Source organism: Podarcis bocagei (assembly GCF_964188305.1).
Source record: "Podarcis bocagei genome assembly, chromosome: 16".
NCBI classification, from domain to species: domain Eukaryota; kingdom Metazoa; phylum Chordata; class Lepidosauria; order Squamata; family Lacertidae; genus Podarcis; species Podarcis bocagei.
Window position 1 is genome coordinate 43067391 of NC_138142.1, and position 25329 is coordinate 43092719.

At 46.4% G+C, this 25329-nt stretch overlaps 1 protein-coding gene across 5 annotated transcripts; it reads right to left on the reverse strand.

The window, feature by feature from the left end:
• Nucleotides 1-2599: 2599 nt before the first annotated feature.
• LOC308575174 (SLAM family member 5-like) lies at nt 2600-24911 on the reverse strand. 5 transcript variants are annotated; one of them, XR_014002705.1, is made up of 8 exons: nt 24355-24911; nt 14325-14390; nt 12301-12639; nt 10702-10998; nt 7562-7678; nt 6601-6681; nt 5182-5303; nt 2600-4863 (listed from the first exon to the last, which is right to left on the reverse strand). XR_014002705.1 is itself a non-coding variant. In XM_081173747.1 (8 exons), the coding sequence occupies exons 1-7, from the start codon at nt 24428-24430 to the stop codon at nt 5187-5189; spliced, it is 1104 nt and encodes a 367-aa protein (XP_081029873.1). In that variant the 5' UTR covers nt 24431-24898; the 3' UTR covers nt 2600-4866; nt 5182-5186. The 5 variants fall into 5 exon arrangements, 3 of the variants coding, with proteins under 3 accessions (XP_081029873.1, XP_081029872.1, XP_081029874.1); XR_014002706.1 differs by having other exon boundaries at nt 2600-4866; XM_081173747.1 differs by having other exon boundaries at nt 2600-4866; nt 6590-6681; nt 24355-24898.
• Nucleotides 24912-25329: the final 418 nt, after the last annotated feature.

Here is a 25329-nt window from a genome sequence, read left to right on the forward strand (position 1 = left end):
TGCTGGCCACATGACCCAGAAGCTGTACACCGGCTCCCTCGGCCAATAAAGCGAGATGAGCGCCCCAACCCCAGAGTCAACCGAGAGACTTAACTGCCAGGGGTCCTTTACCCTTTACATTTACCTGTGAAATGCAGCTACCCTTTGTAATTTGGGTTTTTGTGAGGCACTTCTACAATCACTACATGTGTACAAAAATGTATGTATTAGGAGAAACTGTGTGTAAGAAAGCATACACTAGTGAAAATGGCACGCGAAAGGGAGGGCTCGGAGGCAGCAGCCCCTCTTCCACTCTCTGACCTTCTAGCATATGGAGGTTCCACATAGGTTAAAGACCAGTGGAATGTTAAGTTCAGCCAAAGGCGACTATGGGGTTACAGCACTCATCTCACTTTCAGGCCAAGGGAGCTGGCGTTTGTCCACAGACAGCTTTTTTGGTCACATACAAAGCAGGACTAAATTGCTTCTGGTGCAACAGGACACCAGAGCACATGGAAATATCGTTTATCTTCCACATACCCATTGCCACCAGCCCTTGACAACAGCCCTCTCAGCTCAGTGCCCAGTGTGGAGGAATCAGTTGTGTTGCCCTAAATCCAGCCCTGCCCCCAACCCACCAGTTGCAGGAAGTAGGGAGTGGAGGGCTGGGCAAGAGTGGCAAAGTATTCAATTAAGTGTTTTAAATTTGTTGTTAGCCACCCTGAGCCCGGTTTCCTGACATAAATAGATTGTTGTTGTTGTTGTTGTTGTTGTTGTTGTTGTTGTTGTTGTTGTTGTTGTTATGACCTAATGGTGCTGGTGGTGGTGGTGAATTGGGGTGTGTGTGTTTGTACTCCTCATTGTCTCCAGTGTGCGCAGGTTGAGGGTGTGACTGGAGGCTTGAGAAGGGGGATCAGTGGGGTGGGGAGGTACAGCAGAGGTCTGGGGCAATCATAGGTAGACCTCGGCTGTGCAGAAAACCCCGCCTAGTGGGTAAGAGCAAACTCAGCTTCCTGTTTTTCAATTGGTGAGATGGAGATTTTTTAAAAGAACATCTGGATTGTTAAGATCCACATCCAAAACACACACATATACACACACACATACACCAATAAAGAAAGAGGACCTCAGATCTGTGACTTTCTGCCTCTTCCCTCCACCCCCTCCAGGATGGACTAGGAGAAGGATAGTCCAGATTGTGAGTGTGCAGGAGGGGTGAGAGATGGCAGCGATTATTTTGAAATCACTTTGACTCCTGTTTTGTGCACTCAGATCTTGTCTGGCAGGATTTCAGGTGTCAGAATCTCATACACACACCATGATTCTGGGTTCTCCTGCATTTCCATGCCATGCATCTTTCTATCTGTTTGACAAATATATATATTAAACCTGTTAATTGTGTATTCAATCATAGTAACGATATTGTGACCACTTTAACAATGTGGAAATCTAATAACAATAACAATAACAATTTTATTATTTATACCCCGCCCATCTGGTTGGGTTTCCCCAGCCACTCTGTGCAGCTTCCAACAGAATATTAAAAACACAATGAAACTTCAAACATTAAAAACTTCCCTAAACAGGGCTGCCTTCAGATGTCTTCTAAAAGTCAGGTAGTCGCTTATTTCCTAGACATCTGGTGGGAGGGCGTTCCACAGGGAGGGAGCCACCACTGAGAAGGCTCTCTGCCTGGTTCCCTGTAACTTGGCTTCTCACAGTGAGGGAACCGTCAGAAGGCCCTCGGAGCTGGACCTCAGTGTCCAGGCAGAACGATGGGGGTGGAGACTCTCCTTCAGGTATACTGGACTGAGTCCATTTAGGACTTTAAAGGTCAGCACCAATGCTTTGAATTGTGCTCAGAAACATACTGGGAGCCAATGTAGGTCTTTCAGGTCCGGTGTTACATGGTCTTGGCGGCCACTCCCAGTCACCAGTCTAGCTGCCGCATTCTGGATTAGTTGTATTTTCTGGGTCACCTTCAAAGGTAGCTGCATGTAGAAGGCATTGCAGTAGTCCAAGCGGGAGATAACCAGAGCATGCACCACTCTGTCTAGTCTGCGGGCAGGTAGGGTCTCATCCTGAGTACCAGGTGGAGCTGGTAGACAGCTGCCCTGGACACAGAATTGACATGCGCCTCCATGGAGAGCTGTGAGTCCAAAATGACTCCCAGGCTGCACACTTGGTCCTTCAGGGGCACCGCTGCCCCATTCAGGACCAGGGAGTCCCTTGCACTTGCCTGTCCCCTGTCTCCCTCCCAACCCCCCCAACCCCCCAGTTCTTCTGTCTTGTTAGAATTCGACCTCAATCTATTAGCTACCATCCATCTTACAACCACCTCCAGGCACTCAAACAGGACATTCACCACCTTCACTGGTGCATGGCCCACAGGTTCTGTGTTGAAGTTCTCTTGAAGCCCACTTGGTCTGAGAGGGTGGACTGCCATGGGCTAATTTCTAGTTCTGGATAGGGCTGTTTTTCTCATGCAGCTTGTGCTTTTCCGATCCCCAGTGCTGAAACAACAATCTGCTGCCTCTTTAATTTGGCTCAAGGAATTGCATGGCCTGTGTGTGTGACGACTTTGGGCAGACTGAAATAAAAATATACAAAACCTCATGGATATTAACCACAATCTTTGTACACCTTTACCATCAGGCAATGATAACATTCTTCAAAGGGTTATTTTACCAAATGTTATTGAGACAAATAACACAGTACATAGCATGGTGCCCAACATACACGCTGTAAAGTCTCGTGAGATCTAGAGCAGGGACCAGATATGAAACAATGACCAGCTAATTAATGCACGGTTGGTTTCTGTGGTCCTACAGCACCTTGAGCTGGGCTGGGAAGTTGGCTTTCTACACTTCAGCAGCCACAGACCTAATTCTATACCCAGAACTCATTGAAGATCACTCCCACCATTGCAGTGTGAGTGTGGTGTCTGACATCAAAGCCGGAGGTTTCCAGCACAGGTTTTTGAACAGCTTCCAATCTTGTAATAACAAGCACAGGGGCCAAGTGTTGACTGGATGGTGGCCAAAAGAGGATCTCTGTGAGCTACATGAGGAGGGAGGCATTTCCAGGCCTGGGAGAACCCCAAAGTTTGCAGGTGTACAAAAATCTGAAAGGAAAAGACTTAATGGGACACTTTCTCCCCCCAAAAAAGAATCAACCAAATGAGGATTATAGAGTGAACATGCCAAAAGGAAAATGGAGAACAGGGTGAGGAGGTGGTGTGTGTGTGTGTAAGTGTAACATTCTGATTGGAATCTAGAACTGCAACATATTGTTGCAGGACACATTCATTCCCCCCTCGCTCCGAAGTACTTCAAACAGCAGAGGGTGGAATCTCGAACTTAAAAAGAGAGGCTTTGAGCATTCTAGAGTTCAGCCGCAGACAGGTCCAAGAAAGGCTCTTGATATGAGAGATCTGAAAAGCTGAAGGCCAATGTGCAGACAATAGGTTGGGGAGAAATGGAGCCTTGGTTTAGGAACATGGGAAGCTGCCTTTGGTCCATCTAGCCCAGTGTTCTCTACACTGACTGGCAGCAGCTCTCCAGAATTTTAGGCAGGGTGTCTTTCCCCCCAGCCCTACCTGGAGAAGCATTCAGGTGTTGAGGTTGGGACCTTCTACATGTGAAGCAGGTGTTCTACCACTGAGACGTGGCTTTGCCCAAGTGCTGCATACTGCTGAGTCAGACCATTGGTCCTTCCAGCTGAGGACTGTCTACACTGGCTGGAAGGTTTCAGGGAGGGGATGTTCCCAGGTCTACTTGGAGATGCTATTGCTGGTTTAACCTGGGGCATTCTGCATGCAAAACAGGTGTTCTGTCCCTGAGCTAGGACCCTTTCCTCCACCATATTGATGTGGAAACAAACCCTGTTGGATCCATCCCTTTCCCATAAGCAGAAACCCATCTTCATTCCAGTCCCAGTTCATAAACTGCATCATTCAGGCTGATCAATCAGTGGCAGCATCACCTTCCTCTTAGTTTTGTTTAAAACTGGAACATAGGAGTGCTAGTTTTGCTTTCATATTTACTTTGATACATCGTGAGGTCAGGACTGCTAGCATAGTCAAGAGTCCACTGCCCTCTTACACAGAGCAGCCCAAAGGGAAGTCTATTGTGACACCTAAGGAGAGATTCAGGTCTAGCAGTTGGATGACAGATGCTATCCTGAGCATGAGGTCGCATCCATTCATAGACGGTCTCTCTCTTTCTTAAAAACAGCCATGAATGGGCTTACTAAAACATTTATGGGACATAAGTCTGAATATTTATTTATTGACATCTTGTCCATTCCAAAAGCAGAGTCTTCCTTTTAGCCATGTAATTGCATGTTAGAATGGTTCTGGTTACATGTTGCTGCTGCCCACAATGGCTTCCATTTCAGGAGAAGAGTGGTGGGCATTCTTTCAGTCTCTGCCAATCTGCCCAATTTTTCCCTGGGTGGATATCTCAAGACTCCACATCCCTCTTTGCTGTCTTTTGAGGATGGCAGAAAACTCCATTGTATGGACTGATCTTTTGGAGAATAGTTTGCTCCATAGTTTAGAAAGCCTTGGATCATTCTCCCTTCCAGGGTTCAGCTTCAGCAAGATATTCTCAAGCCACTTTGGAGTGAGGGTTTCCGGCCATTTCAGAGCGAGGACTTCTAGTAAATTTGGAGTGAGGGCTTGTAGCAGAAAATAAGGTTTCACAATAAAAGGAAAGAAAGGGAATTTTGCCTGTGAAATATTCTCTTCTCTTCTGTGCCAAAAAACAAAAACAAAATGTAGCCTTGTCAAGTCCCAAGTGGTGCTCAGAGGGTTTGGCACATCATTTGGTTTTTGGCCCCTGCAAAGGTGATGTTTCTTGACAAAATCCCTCTTGCTGGATCCTGTTGAGAAACAGAATTATATTTATAAATCAGATGGCATATTGGTGCTCTCCCACAGAAGAGAGGACAGACTTCTTCTCCTCTACTAGATTAAAAGATCTATCCTAGATTGAGAGTAGATCTCAGTTGGACATGAGGAGAACCATATTGATGGTAGGACCAGTTTGACAATGGGAGCAACTATCTAGAGCTGCTGGAGCTTTCCTTTGTTGAAGGTCTTGAAGGAGAGGCTGGTGCATGGCTAGAATCACACCCAAACATATTTGTGTGCATATATTTGTGTAAAAAAACACCACCATTTGATTTTATGGACCTTACCAGGCCTATGTGACTTCTTCAGAAGAATTGTCCGGGGTCCTTCGGATCTGGTCGTAAATAGTCGTGACAAGCCGTTCTTTCTGTGGGCTTCTGTCCGCATTATTTTCCCGGAGACCTAGGGACTAAATGCAAATAAGGAAGAAGTTTGTTTTAAAATTATGATGCCCTCCAACACTTGGGAACATAGGAAGCTGTCACATACTGAATCAGACCATTGGTCCATCACAGAGTCAATTAGGGTCTGGCCGACAGCCAAGGCAATGTAAAGGAGTGTAATCTGCCTGGTGATACAGAGACATAGAGACAGCTCCATGATTGGTCAAGCTCTCATGGGAATAATGATTTATTGCCTACTAACTGGAATGTGTTAGTTAGAGTGGTGAGTGCAGGAGTTGGAGGTTGAGAGTTGTGAGTCGTGTAAGAGGGAGCTAGTTAAAGATCCGTGTTCTGTTCTGTTCCTGTAAATAGTCCACTGTATATAATAAACTACAAGTTACTGGTTCCTGCTTCGTCCATCCTGTCTGCAGCCAGTTGCCATTTGCTTCCATGGACTCTGCGTTTACTCTGCTAGGTCTGGCTAAGGTCCTGCAACAAGTCAGAAAGTTGCAAAACACCAATAGTCTCTCCCAACACTATCTGGAGATGATGGGAACTGAACCGGAGACCTTCTGCTTGCAGGACAGAAGCTCTACCACTGAGCTATGGCCCTTTCCTTAATCTGAGCTCAATTTGTGTAGCTGTGGAGAGATGTCTAGTGGCTGGGCTCAAATGTCCTCTTCTGTCACGGAGCCACCTGAGCCAGCTCCTGAGTTGGATGAGGAGGAGCGAGAGGGGCTGGCAGAAGAGGAAGCACTGGAAGGTGTGGGAGATCAAAGGGAGGTGGAGGCAGGACTCCCTGATGTTAGGGAGCCCCAGCACCACTCCAGCTCTGGCACAGAGGGAAAGGGCACACCACTTTTAGCCGCTCAGGACAGGAGGAGGTTAAAGCATAGGGAACAATGCAGATGTATGAGATTACCAAGACTGCTCTGCTGGAGGCAGAGCTGAAAGTCCCCACTCCCGGGATCTGTTGCTGATGATTCAGAGGTGTGAAGAGATACTCTGTACTTTGTAAATACTTGTACAATAAAGACTGTAAATACCACTACCATCAAGCCGAGGGATTTATTGTGAAGGGCAAGCCTCCCCCCTTTACATCTTCATAGGCCAGTAGCTAAAGAAGGACCTGTGAGGTCCTGCAGTGGTATATTCTGAAGTTCAGCAGACCCCCATAGCTGAGCCTTCAAGGAAGAGTCCATAGCCAAGCTATTGAGGAAATAATTCCTCTTTCTGCAAAACAGCTCTAGGCTGACCTGGGCTTCCAGCCGGCAGAGGAGAGGCCCATTGGGGGGCCTCAGGACAGTCTCACCTTATTGTTACCTTCTGGGGGGCTCCTCCGAAGGATCTCTGCATACTGGGGGTCAGATGGGCTCTCCTCCACTTGCACAGTTGGAATGGTAACTTGGAAGAAGAAAGAGATCGAGAGAGATTTGTGAGAGAGAGATCCTACATTGTTTTAGGAATTGTTTCAGCCTGAGGGCCACAATCCCATCTGAGCAACCTTCTGAGGGCCACATGCCAGTGGTGGGTGGGGCCATAGGGAAAGTGGGTGGAGCAACCAATGTAAAAGCTGCCTTAGGCTACTTTCTGCACAGACTCACAACCCAGTCTCTATCCTCTACCCAGGCAAGAACGAGGCATTATCTGTTTCCAGCCAGGCAAAAATACTGTATTTCACCTGGGAACAGTTCTGAGGTTAGACAGAGAGGTCCAGAGTTGCCACATATGCCTCCTCCCCAGGTCTCAGGCTCCTTGCCCTTCCATTTTAACATAAATGTTGTCTAATCTGGTTGCTCCCCTGTGACAGCAACAACAGCCCAGTTTGCAGTTATTAAGGATGGGGAAGTTTTTGTCAGTGGGAAGAGACACTTATGAGGAAAGTTTCCACAGGCAAAATCTTTTTGCACCAAGCAGTTCCTAAAGGCACAGAGTTTTTTCAGAAAAGATGGTGGCCCTTGCATTTAGCTTGCACTCCTTTTAATTTCTTTATTCAGTTAAGTTTTATCCAGTCCAAAAGCCTCCAAAGAGCAGCTTCCAGTTCCTCAGAAACACAACAGTCCCTGCTCTTGAGACTTACAGTTTAAAACAGACATGGCTCAAAAGGAAAGGAGATTGGGAGGGAAGAGAAAATAAGCAAACTTGGGTAAAATTACTTAACTCCAAGTTGTTCCGACGACCAACAGGGGTCAAAATGTTCTGTGATTCGTGAGTTTCTTCAAATGTGACATAATTAGGGTGGTAGGGGAAGGACTGGAATATTCCAAACAAATGTTTGGCTCACCAGCTTCTGCTGATTTTTCATTATTGATCCTCCAGCACCAGAAGGCAGCCCCAAGACTCAGCACTAGCAGGACAAAGGTCAGGACGACGTAGCCTGACTTGGAGAAAGAGGCCTCGGCTGTTGGGATTGAGAAGGGTGCAGAGGGTCAGAGCCAGCTTGCAAGATCGACTATACACACACAATTCCAGCAGACAAACCCCTGGTGATGCTTTTTGTGACATCCCTGTTAGCTCACAGGAAGAAACAAGTGTGTAGATGAAAACAGCAATACAGCAGCAGCTGTTGAGCATTAGCTGGGTGCTCACAACAAGTACACAAAAATAGCAGGACTCTCGAATGTCAGGCAGAGGTTTCGGAGAAACAGAAAGGGAAAGACAGAGAGAGAAAAAAACAGATTGAGAGAGGGATATCTGATAGTTTTATAGACCACGCACAAGCTACAGAGAAACTAGGAGAGAAAGAGTTATTGCAAGGAGAGATGAAATTACAGAGAGGAGTAAGGGAACAAGCTGGGATTAGGAACTCCAGTGGTGAGTAAGAAAATAGAAAGGGAGAAGTCTAAGTTACAGATAGGTAGCCGTGTTGGTCTGCCATAGTCAAAATAAAAAATTCCTTCCAGTAGCACCTTAAAGACCAACTAAGTTAGTTCTTGGTATGAGCTTTCGTGTGCATGCACACTTCTTCAGATACACTGAAACAGAAGTTGCCAGATCCTTCTATATATTGAGAAGGTGGGGAGGGGTATTACTCAGAAGGGTGGTGGGAATGGGAGATTGGCAGATAGCTGAGATGAGCCTGTTGACGACTCTTAACGACTGTAATAGGTCTTACAGGAAAAGGCAAGGGGTGAGAAGGTGAGAAATGGCTTGGTCATGTCTTAGAGGTCTAAGTGTCAGGGAAGCCAAGAAATCTGTCTTCCTGGCTTTGCATGATTTTGCCTCTGTACACAGACACCTGGAGCATTGTTACAGGGAAATTGGATGCGAGAGGCTGAGACACACACACACACACCCCATGAGCTTTGCCTCACCATGAGGGAAGGACAGGGGGTATGTGCTGCACATTACCAGAACCTCATTCATTTAGGTTCAAAACTCCATTCACAAAAGTGCCTGTCTAATCAGAAACTCCAGAGCTCTGTCAGCAGCCCTGAATGTCAAGAAAATAAAAGGCTTTGCATCTGCAAGGGAGGCTCAGCTCCGTTTGCAGATGGAGCTGGCTGACCCCCAGGTCTCCAACAAAGGAAAACAGGGAAATTCCCAATACCAAATGTAGCAATTCACTGAGAAATGTAGCTACGTACGGGCTCAATGGGAAAACTTTGGAAATTCATATCAATCTTCTCAGTTCCAATGCCCAGGGAAGCGAGGTATAAGGGGGAAGGGTGAGAGAGCCCACCATAATCCACAGATGTACAGTCACTCCTGCAGGGCCTTCCAAATGAGTCACGATGGTGATATCCTGCCCCAAGAGTGTCAGACAGATAACCATCTCAATCACAATGGTGGGATGAAGCCCGGACAAGACAAAGGAGTTTATTTGACTTGACTCAGGGAACAGGGAAATGTAAACACTTTCCTTTGCACTGTATTTGAGTGACAGGGGCATGCCTGGATCTCAGGTTCTACCTGAGACCACACCTTTTCCTGACCACACCTGACATATCTATGATGTCTTGATGATGCTTCTGGAAATATCTTCTGGGAAACTTGGGGAACCTTTAAAAAACTGATGTAAGCTTATAGCTGCTTCGTCTTTGTGGTGGTGGGAAGTCTTGTTGCAACAATAAAGATCAGGCTGAGTGGCTGCTGTTTTGCTTCTATCTCCTGGCTGAAGTCTCTTGCTTGTGACGCCCGACCTGAACCTATGGGAATCAAGGCTAGGCAATTGTGGGGTGCTTCATTGACTCCCTTCAAAACATAATCTCCTCATAAATTGTGGGCCTCCTATATTTGATCATTGACATGCAGTGCTGTTAAACGTTTCATAGCTCCTTCTGATGAGATTTTCGCCCATCTCCTAACCTCTTTCTATTTATTTATTTTTCAACAAAGTGAACAAGACTGTGATCATGTAAGGGAATTGGGCATAAGCTTTGGGCCTCACGTATGCAACAACGGCCACGAGAGTTTTAATAGCACAAGGATGGAAGACTGAAGAAACCCCAACTAAAGAATCATGGCAAGAAAAATTGATGGACTATGCAGAACTGGCAAAATTGACATACAAGTATTAAGGAAAGTATGAACAACGATTTCCCAAGTATAATTTGGTGAAATTGTGACAAGCCCCCTCCAGCAGTAGCCCCAGGGAAAACACGATCAACATCAAGACACTCGAAAACCGAAATACTACTCTGTGTGTGTGTGTGTGTGTGTGTGTGTGTGTGTGTGTGTGTGGCATTAAAACATCCAAACTACACAACAAGGCCACAGATCAGGGTATCTGGCTCTTTTTGGAGTACAACTCCCATCATTCCCAGCAGGACCACTGGTCAGGGATAATGGGAATTCTAGTCCGAAAAGTTTGGGAAATTGAAATTGAAATACTTTATTGTCACTTGCAGAACTTGTATACAGTGAGATTACACGAGCACCCCCCACTCAGCTCTCTTAGTCTTAATAGAAGCTGTTCTTTACCCTGTTGGTGCGACTAATCATTATTCTATATCTTCTGCCCAATAGCAGGAGATCAAGAAAGTGCCGGCCAGGGTGTGAATCATCCCTGAGAATTTTCCTCACTCTCCTGAGGCAACGTTATTCCGCTATTTCATCCGGCGGATTCACGGGACAACCCATAATACCTTGTGCTGTATTCCCCACCCTCTGTAGGCACTTCCTATCAGATGATGCCAAAGCAGCGTATCACAGCATGATGCAGTATGAAAGGACACTTTCTATTGTGGACTGGTAGAAGGAGATCTAGATCAAGAAACCTTGCCATATAGATAATAAAAAGCCAAATACCTGGTGGAAAATGAATTTTTTTGCCTGGCACTTAAAGACATGAAATGATGGTGCCAGGCCAGAGCCTCCCTGGGGAGAGGAACTTATAACTTGCTTTGTGTGGATGATAAAGCTGGAAAAACAAGAGAAGTATTTTGAAAAGTGTTCAGTGTGGGAAAAATTCATTTTCTGTACCTCCACTCTGGCAGATCCTTTGCAAGTCAAAGGACACGATCTTGTGCTCGATGGGGTTGCTGGCCGTGCAGGAATAGGTGGTGTTCAGGGAGGCAGGCAGCAGCGAGAGGCGGAGAGTCTTGCCATCGGGGGAGACCTGGTATCTGTCGGAGCTCCCCAGATCCCGGATCGGGTTTCCTTTCCTCCAAGTGACGTTGACCTGCTCCTTTCCCGGAGAGAGACACTGGAGCGTCACATTGCACCACTTGGACGTGCTGGAGACCAGCTGACTCTGTATCCGCGGAGTAGAGACAGGTTCTGGATGCCAGTGATGAGGAAAAATGAAAAATGATATGTGGCGGATGTCAGCCAACATGAAGTTTGAACAGATGTCACAAAGTCACACTCAGGAATTGGGAGCCAGGGGCTCCCTCTTGCCGTCCAAACAGGACATTACATTTCTGCTTGAAACTGACTTCTCACACAGCTACACTCTGCCTCTAAGCACAATAAAACTGCAGACTCCTGCATTTCAGAAATCCCAGCCACGAGTTTGCAATGCTTTAATAAATCCAGTATCCAAAGCACAATGGAGGAGGGGAATTAGCTCTCCCATTTCCTCCCAACCCCTAAATATTTCTTAGTAATGAGCTGCGGATAATGTTGGTTCTGCTAAAAGACCAGATGAGATTAACACATTTGCCTTTTTAATTTTGTGCATGGATGTTAATTTTCATAGGGATATAAGATCCCAATTTGTCTCCACAGTGCTTCCCACACACTTGTGGAAACTCAGATGAATTTTATGATTCTGTTTTAATGGCAGATCCTAAGATTACTGAATTTCAGTAATCCAAAGCTTACTGAAAATACAGCCAAGATCCTTTCCATAGCCATCAAAACTAGGCCACAACTGTTAAAGGAAATATGAATGCAGAGTCGAAAGTGTCTGAATTTTTAAAAACTACATTTGATTGCTCATCAACCCTGCTTTACTTAAAAATACATAATGTGTGGATGCATAAATATATATACATGTACATACTCTTCTACTGTGGTTGTCTTGAATATTGAAGGGGAAAACTATCAAATTCTCACTTTCCCAATCTTAATTTCAGTTCTACACATCAGTTTAAAAAATCATAACAGCATTTTAGTGTGAATTTCTCCTAATATACACATTTTTACCTAAAATGCATTTCGTGTGTTACTGTAACTAATATTAGTATTTTTTTAAAATGGAAAACCTACCCCAACCTTGGCATTTTTGTCCATATTACTTGTTTAAAGAACTGCATTGCAAAATTCAGAAAAGGGCAGATTTTGAAGGATGGCTGTGTTTTGGCACTCATTTCTTTCGGAAATTCTGCATTAATGTGAACAAATCCCTTACCTTGATAACCCTATCCTGTATCTGATGTTTATGTACTGTCGACTGAATAAACAAAAGTATACTGTTTCTGGTAAAACAGGGAGAGAGATGACAATTGGGCTAAAAATTGAAATTCTGCTGATTATTTTATTTTTAATATGCATGAGTGGACATGACTAACTCAGGCTCATTAATTTCCATGAGTCAACATGGAGTATAACTTAGTTGGATACAGCCTAATGACCCACCATAGACCATGAGGCGGAAGATCTGATCTTCAACGATAGCTGGGAATAACTTTACTCGAGCCCCAAAGACACCGCTGTCATTCAGCTCCAATGCCTTGATCCTGAGCGTCTCATTGTACATTTCTATCCTCTGCTTAAACCGGTCACCAGGGTCAGGCCGTTCGAATTTCCCATCCCGAAACAAAGCCACCAGCAGCGCTGGGCCAGATCCAGCCCGGTAGCTCCACTCGATTTCCTTCAGTTTGGCTTGTGGACCAATGTTCACAGAGAGGGCCACCGAACCTCCCAGGACCCCGTTCACCTGGCGAGGAGGGGTGTGTGACTGGCCAGAGATGAGATCTGAGGATGATACAGAAAGGGAAGGGAACAGTAATAATCAGAGAAAAGAGATTTGTGCACAAAACATAGGGATTTGTGGGGCAGAATTATTTTTCTTCCTGGCCCTAGGCTTAGAGTGTTGGAAGACATAGCACAGTCTAAAAGAAAGTACTTTTTCATGCAGCACATTGTTAAACTACAGTGGTACCTCGGGTTACGGAAGCTTCAGGTTACGGATGCTTCAGGTTACAAACTCTGCTAACCAGGAAGTGGTTGCTCCAGGTTAAGAACGAAAATCGTGCACCATCGGTGCAGCGGCAGCAGGAGGCCCCAATAGCAAAAGCACGCCTCAGGTTAAGAACCGTTTCAGATTAAGAACGGACCTCTGGAACGGATTATGTTCTTAAACCCAGGTACCACTGTAGAGGTTTTGCTCCCTCAAGAGGTAGGTCACCACTTGATTGAAAACTGAGTCTCCAATGTTGTGATAATACTCACAACCATGATATTTTAGGCAACAATCCAGCTAGCTGACTCTGCAGAGCTAGCAGGGTGGACCCAACCACTTTTTTTTTACTCAATAGAAGAATTTCCCACTGAACAATCTGTTAAGTTGGATATGTGTGTTATTAATATCTGTGTTTTATGTTTATAGTAGTAGTAGTAGGGGCTGCCACTCTGCTTACTCCATTTGCCAACCCTTCCATGACACCTACGTAGTCAACTCCTACTCCCTTTACATCTGACCAATTCTCCCTCCCTTTATACCCCACCTGCCCCTCACTTATCCCCTCACAGCTCACCCCAAACTCCCCTCCCCTCAGAATTTACCCCACCACCCTTTCCTCCCATCTCATCCCAAACACCAACCATTTTTAAAGGAGGAGGAGAGCGACTTCAGAGAGTGGTTTGACATACTGCCTTCTGGAGCGCCTCCCCCCTTCATTAAACCTCATGGCAGCCATATTTAATGCCGGGAGGAGGTGCTTCAGGGAGCAGTTAGACAAACCCCTCTTTGAAGACCCTCTTTCTGTTAAACAGCTCACATGGCCACTTCTTGCTTGCTCGCCTGCCTGCTGCTCTGTCATGAAGCTGGAGTTGGTGTGGCCCCCTATCAGCAGCCACATGAACTTCAGCATGACGACAGCCTTACATTTTTATGTATATAGGAAGGAAATATCATCCATAGCAAAAGCCACCTAAAGCCTGTGGGCAAGCTGATATTTTCCTTTTAAGCATTATGTCATAAAGCCCACCATCTGGAGACTTCATTGAACATGTGTTCACATACAGCTTTTTGCACACTTCAGGGGAAGTGTTATTTAAAGTCTATTTATCTGCCGGAGGATCAGATTCTTAACCAATCTCGTCTTGTTCTGGGAATAAGTTAATACACACATGGGCACAGTGGATGTGAAGATGAAGTTAGGCCACAGGGTGTCACTGTTTCAAGAATCTGGGCAAGGTTTTAGGTACACATGGGCATGTGGCTGTGAAGAGGAGGGCACTCCCCTAGGTGGCACTGTGCCAAAAATATCCAGACAAGGTCCTAGATGGACAGAAAATGGGATGACCCACTGGCAAATTCTGAAGAAGACCTGGATCTACTCATACCACTATCCCCCCCCCCATTCTATTTCTTCATCTACTCAGGCAATAATTATTGAACCTAAGAATGTTGACTGTGCTGTTAAGGGCTCATTCACCTGCACACCAGTCAAGCCATCTTTGGCTAGCATTGATTGCCAGTCTGTGTTGACCAGACATTCCACCTATGCAAGAGAAAAAACAGGCAGAATTCAGACCTCAGAATGAAAATATAGGCACATCAGTGGGGGACCCTTAGCTCTCTACAGGTGGGTCTCTATTGCATACTGAAGAGATCGATATGAGTTGGACACATTGCCTTACTGAAATACAGCTATTGGCTCCATCATTGTAAACCAGTGTTGCTTGGGTCCTGAACAATATGAGCTCTGGGTCGTTCCACTTGTCACAGGGGGAGCAATTAAGAAATCCCAGAGCCAGCCTTTTACAGTGTTGCACCATGATCCCATGAAAGTTTCCTGAGAAATAACTCCCAATGAATTCAGCAGGGCTTAGCGTCTAGGAAAAAAAATGTGCAGGTTAGGGAAGGGATTTGATGTTTGTAAATTCCATTAAAAGAGCCTGGGTTCTGGAACAGGCCAAAGGGGACCCATCTAATCCAGCCTCATGCTCCCACAATGGCCAAATGCTCCGCGCAAAAAAACCCTAGGAATCTAGATAAACTGCCTCTGGATCTGGAGGCTCCATAGGAACATAGGAAGAACCTGCTGTTGGATCAGGCCAAAGGGGGCCCGTCTAGTCCAGCATCCTGGTCTCACATTGGCCAACCAGATGTCTCAATGGGAAACTAACCAAAGCAGGATTTGAACACAAGAGCCCTCTCCTCTCCTGTGGTTTCCAGCAACTGGTATTCAGAAGTGTTGCTTCCTCTGACTATGGAGGAAGAGCATGACCACTGTGGCTAGTAGCCACTGGCCTTCTTATCTCTCAGTTCCTATTTATAGCCATCCAGGTTGATGCCCATCATTACACTGTGAATTCCATAGTTTAACTATGCATTGTGTGAAGAGGTCATTTCCTTTGTCTGTCTGTCCTGAATCTCCCATATTTCAGCTTCACTGGATGGCCCTATTGGGTTTTGGTATCATGAGAGAGGGACATAGTTTCCTCTCAAGCTACCTTATGGTGGATAAATCTTATACATCTCTATCATGTCCCCACTTAACTGACTTTCTTCCAAACTAGAAAAGGTAAAGGGACCCCTGACCATTAGGTCTAGTCGCGGATGACTCTGAGGTTGTGGCACTCATCTCGCTTTATTGGCCGAGGGTGCCGGTGTACAGCTTCCGGGTCATGTGGCCAGCATGACTAAGCCACTTCTGGCGAACCAGAACAGTGCACGGAAACGCCGTTTACCTTCCCACTGGAGTGGTACCTATTTATCTACTTGCACTTTGATGTGCTTTCGAACTGCTAGGTTGGCAGGAGCAGGGACAGAGCAACGGGAGCTCACCCCGTCGCGGGGATTCGAACCGCCGACCTTCTGATCGGCAAGCCCAAGAGGCTCTGTGGTTTACCGGTAACCCACAGCACCACCCACGTCCCTTTCTTCCAAACTAACCCCCACCCACCCCCAAAATTGCAACTTTTCTTCAGAGGGGAAGTACGGTATTTCAGGCATTAGATCATTGTGCCTGCTGGTCCATCATGATCTGATCTGCCCCTTCTGAATGAATATCTGCAGGTTGCATCCTATTTCACACTTCTCTGAATGCTGCAACGCAGATCTCAGCTCAAGGAACATATCAAAAGTACATTTAACAGTGCATATTTAGGAGATGCACATTTAGAAACACACATTTTGACAGGCAATGTTTATTTTAAGGGGAATGTGTTTTAAAAGATTTTGCCACTAAAGAGACCGCAGTCTCCACTGACCTACATTCCAAGGAAACCAAACCTGGGTAAATGCAACAAAATGGTTCTATTCAAACACATGTATATTGTTGTAGATTTGGGGGGGGGGGTCCCCCTGAACCCTAGATATTAATGAATGCAAGGATTGTGGTTATTTGGGGTGGCAAGAGAGAAATATAAGCTGCAGGGAAATTCCTGGGTAGCCTAGCCAAGCTAGGGCAATTAAGGGAGCAATAGAGATTAAGGGTCCTTTGAGGACCATTGCCAATGCAAGAGAACTCCTTCCCCCTTGCCCTGAGGTGTGAACAAAGATGGGGGTTTGAAGGGTCGCCAAGGTGAGGGTGTGTGTGTTTGATGGGACAGGAAATGGGAGTTTTCAAGGAAGGGTTGCTGGGAGGGAGAAGTTGGAAAAAGAGCTGAGATCCATCTTGGGCAGGCTGGCTGAAGGCTACCTGTGCTGCTGTGGAGTACTAGCACCTCTCGAAAGGACTATGCTGTAAGATTTGGACTCCCTTCATGCAGACTGAATGTGTAAATAGGTGAATGAATCATATTTCTTAAAGCCACGGCAGTTTCCGCCGTGCCTTCGATTCTCTAAAGGAGCACAGGCCCTGTGTGAGTGCCTGGGACCCTGTGGGCTCTTGCCACCGCTCATTAGAGAGAGGGGCAGGTGCCCAGCATTCCCAGGTGGTCTCCCATCCAAGTACTAACCAGACCTGCTCCTGCTTAGCTTCTGAGACCAGACAGGATTGGGGGATGTTCAGGGTAGTGTAACAACCTGAGCATAAGACAAATCTTGCTTCCCCATTAGGTTTTTAGGTGAGCCCCAAAACCCAGCACAGAGCCAACATCTCTTTGTATCTCCAGCTTCCAGCTTGCTTTTAGCTCAGACCCCACACCCCACACTCAGGCTATTGTTCTCCTAGCAAGCAGCCAGGTGAGAGGGTGAAGGAAAGGCCCATCCATCAGCCTGGAGGCGACCACCACTTGGGGCTCAACTATACTTTCCTTTGTCCCATGACAATCAATCAGTCAGGATCTCTGCAGATTTACTGTGATGGCCTGGGATTCCGAGTCTGAGAGCGATCCGGAGGAATCCCAGCCGGCACAGGAGTCCCCGCCTCCAGGGCCGGCTGAACTGGGGCAAGGCCTAGATGCTGAGGAAACTCAAGAGCAGGCACCAGGTGAAACCATTCTGGCCCCAGAGGTGCTGGAAGACTCAGTGGCCACAGGTGAGCCTCCTCCAGGGCCCAGTAACCCTTCGGCCTCTCCTGATCTGCAGAGGCTTAGGGCAGAGAGGCGAAGGGAACTGGTTGCCCCCAGGAGGAGTGCTCGCCTTAAGGCCAGAGTAGGCGGGGCTCCTGGGGGTCGGGACCGCCCCTGACCTTAGAAGAGGATAAAAGCCCACTCATCCCGGCCCCAGGTTGCGGGAGCAACGTCGTTGTTGGCTTCGGACCTTCCTGTGTTCTTGATCCCTGCTCGGCCTCCTGTTCCTGACTATCCAGTACTCCTGTTCCCTGCTCGGCCTCCTGTTCCCGACCATCCGGTGTTCCTGTTACCTGCTCAGCCTTCTGTTCCAGCGTTCCTGTTCCCCGCCCGGCTCTCTGCATCGGACCTCGCCCCTCTTCGTGTGGACTCTGCTACACTCACGGTACCTTACCCCCGGGACCAGCACAGTACCGCGGCGACCCCAAAGTACTGGAAAGGGTTACTTCCCGGTTTTGCCACTCACGCATGCGCAGATGCACAAGATGACGGCACACACATGTGCAGAAGCGACGAATTGCGACCTGCACATGCGCAGACGCGGTTGTGTTCTGCTCATGTTGCGAATGGGGCTCCGGAACAGATCCCGTTCTCAACCAGAGGTACCACTGTACTGGTGAGGTCACCTAAGCACCCAGCTAAGGCCATTGTCTTACAAAGAAATTTGCCTGACTAGTTCAGCGACAGAATTCTCAGTTAGAGTTCAACCCTCACTGGACACAGAACCCCAAGAATTGGAAGGGGCTCAGGGCATCATCCAGACTGTTAAATCCACAACAATAGATTTAAATAGAACTCAAATGCAAAATTTTTGGGTGGATTTTACAGAAGCAACCCTGTCACTTACTGCAGGAAAGGGATAAAATGGACTTATCGGCGACCACATGAGAAAGTGATGTGGGCTGTGCCAACACTGATTCGCCTGTCTCCGCTGCAAACTTAATTTCCTTGGGGCAGAGGGAGAGGACAGGAGAGTGCGTAATAAGACTATTTCCAACGCAGAGGCGTGACACAAATCCCAACAGCCTAGAGAGGTCACTGGCGATTCAAGGACCCGATTGCCCTCGGTCAGAGATTGGGAACATCTGCAGCCCTCCAGATGCTTGTGTGCTCCAGCTCCCATCCCTCATCTCTGGCCGTTGGCTGGGATGCCTGACGTGGGCTTGGAGCCCAACATCTGGAGGACAACAAGATTCCTCATCCCTGGGCAATGAAAAACCTATGTGGGGGTGGAGGGAGGGAGGGAAGAGAGAGAGAGAGAGAGAGAGAGAGAGAGAGAGAGAAAGCCATGCACTGCTGAACTTTGTGATTTGCATGATCCCATACTATCTTCTCCAGAATCTGGATCAAAGCTTCTAGCGGTGCCCCTGGTCATTTGCCCCCATGAACCACTCCATGAATGTCATAGGCCCAGATCCCCCTGTGACACTTTCTTTCTTAAGCTGTTTTGCCACATGCTGGGAAATCTGGCACACACACCCTCCTCCCCCCAGCCAGGACACCCAAAACTTGTCAAATTGCCCCCTACGTCTGGGTAACGTGGTGTGACAAAACTGCTGAGTATGGCCCTGTCTCTCCTGCTGGCATCACAGCTAGAGGTCTCCCTCCTCCTCCACCCCCTCCCTGCTGCTGCCTCCCCTTTGAGGAAGAGGAAAACAGATGTGGTTTGGTATTAAGAGAAGATTAAATACCCACATCAGAGCTGTCTCTCTCTCCCTACAGCTTCCGCCTGCCAAAATTTATTGTGAGCTGGCCTGTGTTCTGGGTTTAGCCTTCGCCTCTCTCTCAGATAAAAATAAATCAATAAGTGGAGGGATAAGGGGAAAAAAGGAGAGAGGGGGTCAGTTGCAGTGATCCTATTTTCCTGGGGTTTCTCTTTATTATTTATTAATAATTACAATCTTTGATTGCTGCTCCTTTGGAAAATGCCAAGAGACCTTCTTTGATTTCATTAGGTACCAGAAACAAATAACAGGTGGTGCGATCTGTTTTCTCTCACCCCGGTTGTTTTAGTAAGGTTTTATTTATTCCTTTGTGTTTATATCTCACCATTTTTTCCCTCTCCAAGGAGCTCAATGTGGCTATTACATGGTTCTTTCCCTCCCTCCTCGTTTAGCCCCCACAGTGGTGAGGCTGAGAGGCAAGCTGTGGCTGAGTCAGGGTCATGCCCAGTAAGCTTCATAGCCAAGTGGGGATTTGAACCTTGTTCTCCCAGATCCAAGACTGACACTCTGTTTGTCTATATCTCCATCACATTGACATCCCACCTTTTTCCCTGTTTGGTGTAGTGGTTAAGAGTGGTGGACTCATAATCTGGTGAACCGGGTTCGCGTCTCCGCTCCTCCACCTGCAGCTGCTGGGTGACCTTGGGTTGGTCACACTTCTTTAAAGTCATTCAGCCCCACTCACCTCACAGAGTGTTTGTTGAGGGGGGAGGAAGGGAAAGGAGATTGTTAGCCGCTTTGAGACTCCTTCGGGTAGTGATAAAGCGGGATATCAAATCCAAACTCTTCTCCTCTTCTTCTTCTCAAAGGGGTGCAAGGTGGCATATGTGGTTCTCTCCCCCTCTACATTTACACCCCACAACAACCCTGTGAGGTAGGTTAGGTAGAGAGCCAGTGACTGTCCCAAGGTCCATGTTAGACCCAGAAAGCGGCCTTACTTCAAGTCCCGTCTAGCCTGGCCACATTGTTCTCTAGTCTGCCTTCCATTCTCTAGTGCTCTTTAGTCTGCTCCATCCTAACATCATGAGTCAATCCTCTTCCCAGGGCCCTTAAATCCCTTTTTTCTTCCGCTTTGACTGTTGTCTGGGTTCACCTTAAGGAAGCGACGGATTGCAGAGATGGGGGAGGCAGGAACGAGGGGGGTGGGTAGGTTACTGGGATGAAGAAAATTGCGTCCACCATTTATCACAGCTTTATCCCATTTTATCCTGAAGTTGGTTAGAACATTGTAATCTCCACAAATCCCCTGTCCTCAAAGCTGAAAGACATGACTGGTTAGCAGGGGCTTGGAGGGAGGAATGAGTTTCGGGGGCGGGGGGGGGACACACAACTGGTGGATTATTACAAATAAATAAATAAAGGGCTTAGGAAAGGAATGCTGAGAGGCGAAGATGGCAGGCGGAGCAAAGGAGATGTGTACAGATTTGTGGCTTGCACAATTTACATCCCTACAACCCTCAGTGCAAATTTATGTTCCCAGGGCAGTATGAGATACACTTTTATTGCATTTATATATCTTTTTTCTGCCTCTCCAAGGAGCTCAAGGTGGGGATACATGGTTCTCCCAACTCCTCATTTAATCCTCACAACAACCCTATGAGGTAGGTTAGGCTGAGAGCCAATGACTGGTCCCCCAAGGTTACACCCAGGTCCATCCCAGTCTGACACTCTCTCTATGGTATCACAGTGGATAGCAGTTGCTAGGCGGACTGATTTCAAACATTAATTTTACTCAGGGGACACCCATTGAAATGTGACGGACATAGCTAGCTTCAGTCCATTCATTTCAATAGGTCTACTCTCAGTAGGCCAAACTAAGAATCTGAGGAACAACAGGCATCCTTGCTGGAAACATCTGCAGCCTTTAAACCTGCTTAATCCTGTGACATTTTATAATACAGATTAGTAATATTCAGTCCTAACAGAAGCAGGAATCACAATCTGCCAAGGTTGTTATTATTACCATTAATCAATCAATTGCCTTCTCAACCACCATCTCAAGGCAATTTACATATCAGATAATTAAAAAAACAAAAGCAATATTGTACATTTAAAACAAGACTAAGACCCTAACAAGTGTACACTCATGGCAAAAACCCATTTATTCAACTGGAAAAGTCTGTGGGAACAACAATGTCTTCAGTTGTTCCCAGAAAGTGCAGACTGGGGGCACCTGCCAAGAGTGAGGAAAACGCTAGCAGTCCCAGGAACCTTTGCAACTGCAATCCCATGAGTCTTTGCACTGACCTTCGAAGCCTGTGGGGAGTTGAAGTTTGAGAAATCAGATTTGGAAGAAGCAGTTGTGGTGGGGTTTGATGGATTTTTGGCAGAGTTTGGGTTTTTTTAGAAGGCGTTCCCCACTAAACGCCATTTTACATATACATGGGGTATCCGGGAACATAACCCCTGTGTAAGTGGGGAGACGCCCATATTGTTTTCATTAAGAGATACCCTTTTATACACATTCATCTATTTGCAGCTGGAGAACTGCACAGCAAAATTTGAAATATTGTTCTTATTTTGAGGGGCAGGCAAGTTTCGATTTGTGTATTGTTTCAGGAAATGTGAATTAGGCAGAAGTTGGCATTGCAATACAAACGAAACTGGATTTCTCCCTCATCCTTTCCTGAAAGGCTAACAACTATAGTTTGTTATCAGTGCTCTCATGGGTTAGATGCATGAATGGTGGTCATCAACCAGCAGATGTTCAGATATGTGGCAAGGGAAAATAATTGCAAGCTGTGGGGTCAAGAGGTCTTGAGATGCAGTATGTCTGCGTCATTCCTTCGAAAAGCTCAAATAACAAGCAGGGTGGGCATTCTCAGCCCTACCACTAGCCAGAGTTGAGATAGCCGGCTTTTCCACCTGAACCCACCAGCTCTTCCCCTCAATTTAAGTTACAGATAGGTAGCCGTGTTGGTCTGCCATAGTCAAAATAAAAAAATTCCTTCCAGTAGCACCTTAAAGACCAACTAAGTTAGTTCTTGGTATGAGCTTTCGTGTGCATGCACATTTCTTCAGATACACACACCTGCTGTGTGTTGTGTGTATCTGAAGAAGTGTGCATGCACACGAAAGCTCATACCAAGAACTAACTTAGTTGGTCTTTAAGGTGCTACTGGAAGGAATTCCTCAATTGAAGGACAGAGTTGTGTCTACCTCATGGCCTGTTTTGCACCTCCCTCATCTCATCTCCTGCCCTTGGATGCATTGGAAGATGCTCTCCACTGTCAGTGTTTAATCAGATTCAGCTGCTCTACGTTAAAAGAGGTGGAAGACGCCATCTTGGTTTTGTGCCTCAGGCAGCAAAACGCCTTGCACCAACCTGGAGCATTAGTTAGAGCTGCTATTATCGTTCATTATGAAAATGTCTATTCTGCCCTTCCATAGGTAAGGTGCTATTACACCTTCAGGTTAAAGCTTTTGAGGTCTCACAGCCTTCCAGGCAAGGAACTGTGAAATTGGTAAGTCTAAGAATAAGCTGCACTTTAGTAGGGTAAGAACACATCGATCGTTAGAAATTTTCACTTCTCCAAATATTTCAAGGCAGTTTTTCAACCAACAATTACAAAATTGCAGTTTTGTATTATTACATGGCAATTTTTCAACCAACAATTACAAAACTGAATCTTTTAGGGGAATGTGTGCATAATAAATAAATACATCAGAACCATGATGTATTAACATGTTTGGGCAAATTGCTTGCAAAAAAACCCTGCACATTAGTCAAAACTGCATACAAAATATGGAGAAATACATTAATTTTCAGGATTTTTTATTTTTAAAAAAGCAAATTTCTGCAGAAATGTGGAGGACTCAATTTAAGATTGGAAAACTGAGAGAACTGGAGTTAACAGATCTAATTATCCCTGCTTCTAACCAATTAAGAAAAAAATACACACCCCAGGCTGAATACGAAGAATTAGTAATAGGAATGAACTGAGCAGTAGATGAAATGAGAGGTGTCTGAGGAACTGCTAATTCTGCACACACTTCACATTACGGGTTCTGCATTCCTTACAGAAAGTGTTTCTGGAGCTGCGATCTCTTCCTCCCTGGAGCGTCTCTCATGTGCAAGTTATTTGGAGCTGTAACATCTGGTTGTGTCTAATAATATCCAGCCACCTTTGCTACCAAGTTGCCTCTGCAGGCAAAAAAATTGCCAAGGGGGAAAAAAAGATGGAGGATAGAATCTGGATCACAGAGTCAAGAATCAGGGAGAGTTCTTTTGCATGCCATTGCATAGAAGATGAAAACTTTCATTGCCACCACCTGCGTCCTGTGGAAATCATGTCAGGCGTGATCCTGTTGCGAGTCACTTTGAAATGAACTGGAGCTGCACGCTAGTGTAAATACAAGTGGTGTGTAAAAATTGCATGGTGAACTGTGCCCTTTGGTTCTCCCCAGTGCAGACCAGGTTATTTATTGATTTAATCACTCATTATGCTTATTGGTCACTTGATACCTAAAAGGTCACAAAGCAATTTGCATTTGAGAACATAAATGCAAGTACATTATGCCATGAGGGGTGGGATGCATGTAAAACATATGAATCTGGTTACTGAATATTTATAAATAAGGATCTGGCAAGGCAGTAAGTCCATGGAACCGAGAGACAGCCTGCAAGGCTCAGTAGGAAATATATGGGTGGCATGATTATAGGGGAGTGGGGGAATTCTGCTGAAAGCAGACATTGATTTGCCCACAAGCCCCTTGCCTACTGCTGGAAGATATTTTAAGCTGAAGTAAATCCACGCTTCTTTTCTAAAACAAATGCTCAAGGCAGCAACCCAAGTGTGCTCACGCCCACGCTTCAGAAGAAAACGAACAAGACCAGAACCACAATTTTTAAGCCACCCTAGAAGTCTTCCTCGCAAACCTGGTCCTATGCGAGTTTACTCAGAAGCAAGCCTTGCCATTTTCAGTGGGGCTGTCTCCCAAGTAAAGGAGGCAGAGGATACCCCAGAGGGCATTAAGCAACCATCAATAGTCCCATATGCTAAAAGGCATCAATTGAATCGCAGCAAAAGTTTCACATGAGGTCAAGTTTTTATTCAAACCCACCTCAAACAAGGGCATACTGAAGGCAAGTGTGTCCTTGTTTGAGGTGGGTTGGAATAAAACTTGCCTATAGGGTGGCCGGGTGTGTGTGGGAATAGATACACTCTCACCTTTGTTAAATCACCTCACCTCCAAACACCAGGTCTCCACACACAAACACACACCCACACCCATCCCCCAGGGATCTTCTGTGTCTTACACGCAGGTCTAATTCACTTACCTGTTAAGAAGCTGGCGAGTGTCAAGAGCAATAAAGCGAGAGCATTCTTTCTGAGCATTGCCCATTTCATCTCCATTTCCTCCCTGCCAGATTCCTCTTTGCCCTGCCTGTCTCAAGAGCATCTGCTGGGGAGGTGGGGAGCTGCCACAGGGAGAAGCACATCACGGAGTCCTTAGAGATCTCTCTCTCCTTCTCTCTCTCTCCCTCTCTCTCTCTCTCACTTTCTCTCTCCCCCGCTCAGCTACAAGTGTTAATTAGCACCCCTTAACTGATCATAATTATTGTTTGCGGCTCTTCGATAGCAACTCAGTTCCTGAACAAATCTCTCTGTGTGTGAGAGAGAAAGACTCACTCTCTCTCTCTCTCTCTCTCTCTTGTGCGTGAACAGAGTTTCAGTCCCGGACGGCGTGGATTATCACCAGATGACGATTTAATCGGAGGGTTCGGTGCGAGCGGGCACTGATGTCGCATCTCATCAGGAAATCCTTCATCAGGGCAATTAAACGATCTCTTCCCCCCAATGTAAGAACAGGGGCCTGACCAAATTCCTGCTCAGACTTGAGTCTCGGAAGGACAACAGTTGCTGGGATGCACAAGGCGGGGGGAGTCCAGCTGCAATCAGGTCCTGCTCACAGATTAACTGTGGGGGCATCTGGTCGGCCACTGTGAGAAAAGGATGCCAGACTAGATGGGCTCCCTTTGGCCTGGACCCAGCAGGGAGGATGCTATTGTGTTCTAATTTTAAGCACAGTATAAGGAGGGGGACCTCGCAGTGAGCCCTGAGCAGCACAGGGGCCCAGCCTCCGAAATTCACACCTCTCTGAATTTTGCAAAGCACTTTCTCCAGCTAAGTGATTTGCATAAACTGAGACACCGTGTGCATTCTATTAGCACCAAAGTGTGTTATATTAGGGGAAGATGCATATAGGCATCTGTCTATTTGGAGAAATTTGTGGCAATATGGTGGTGGCTTTT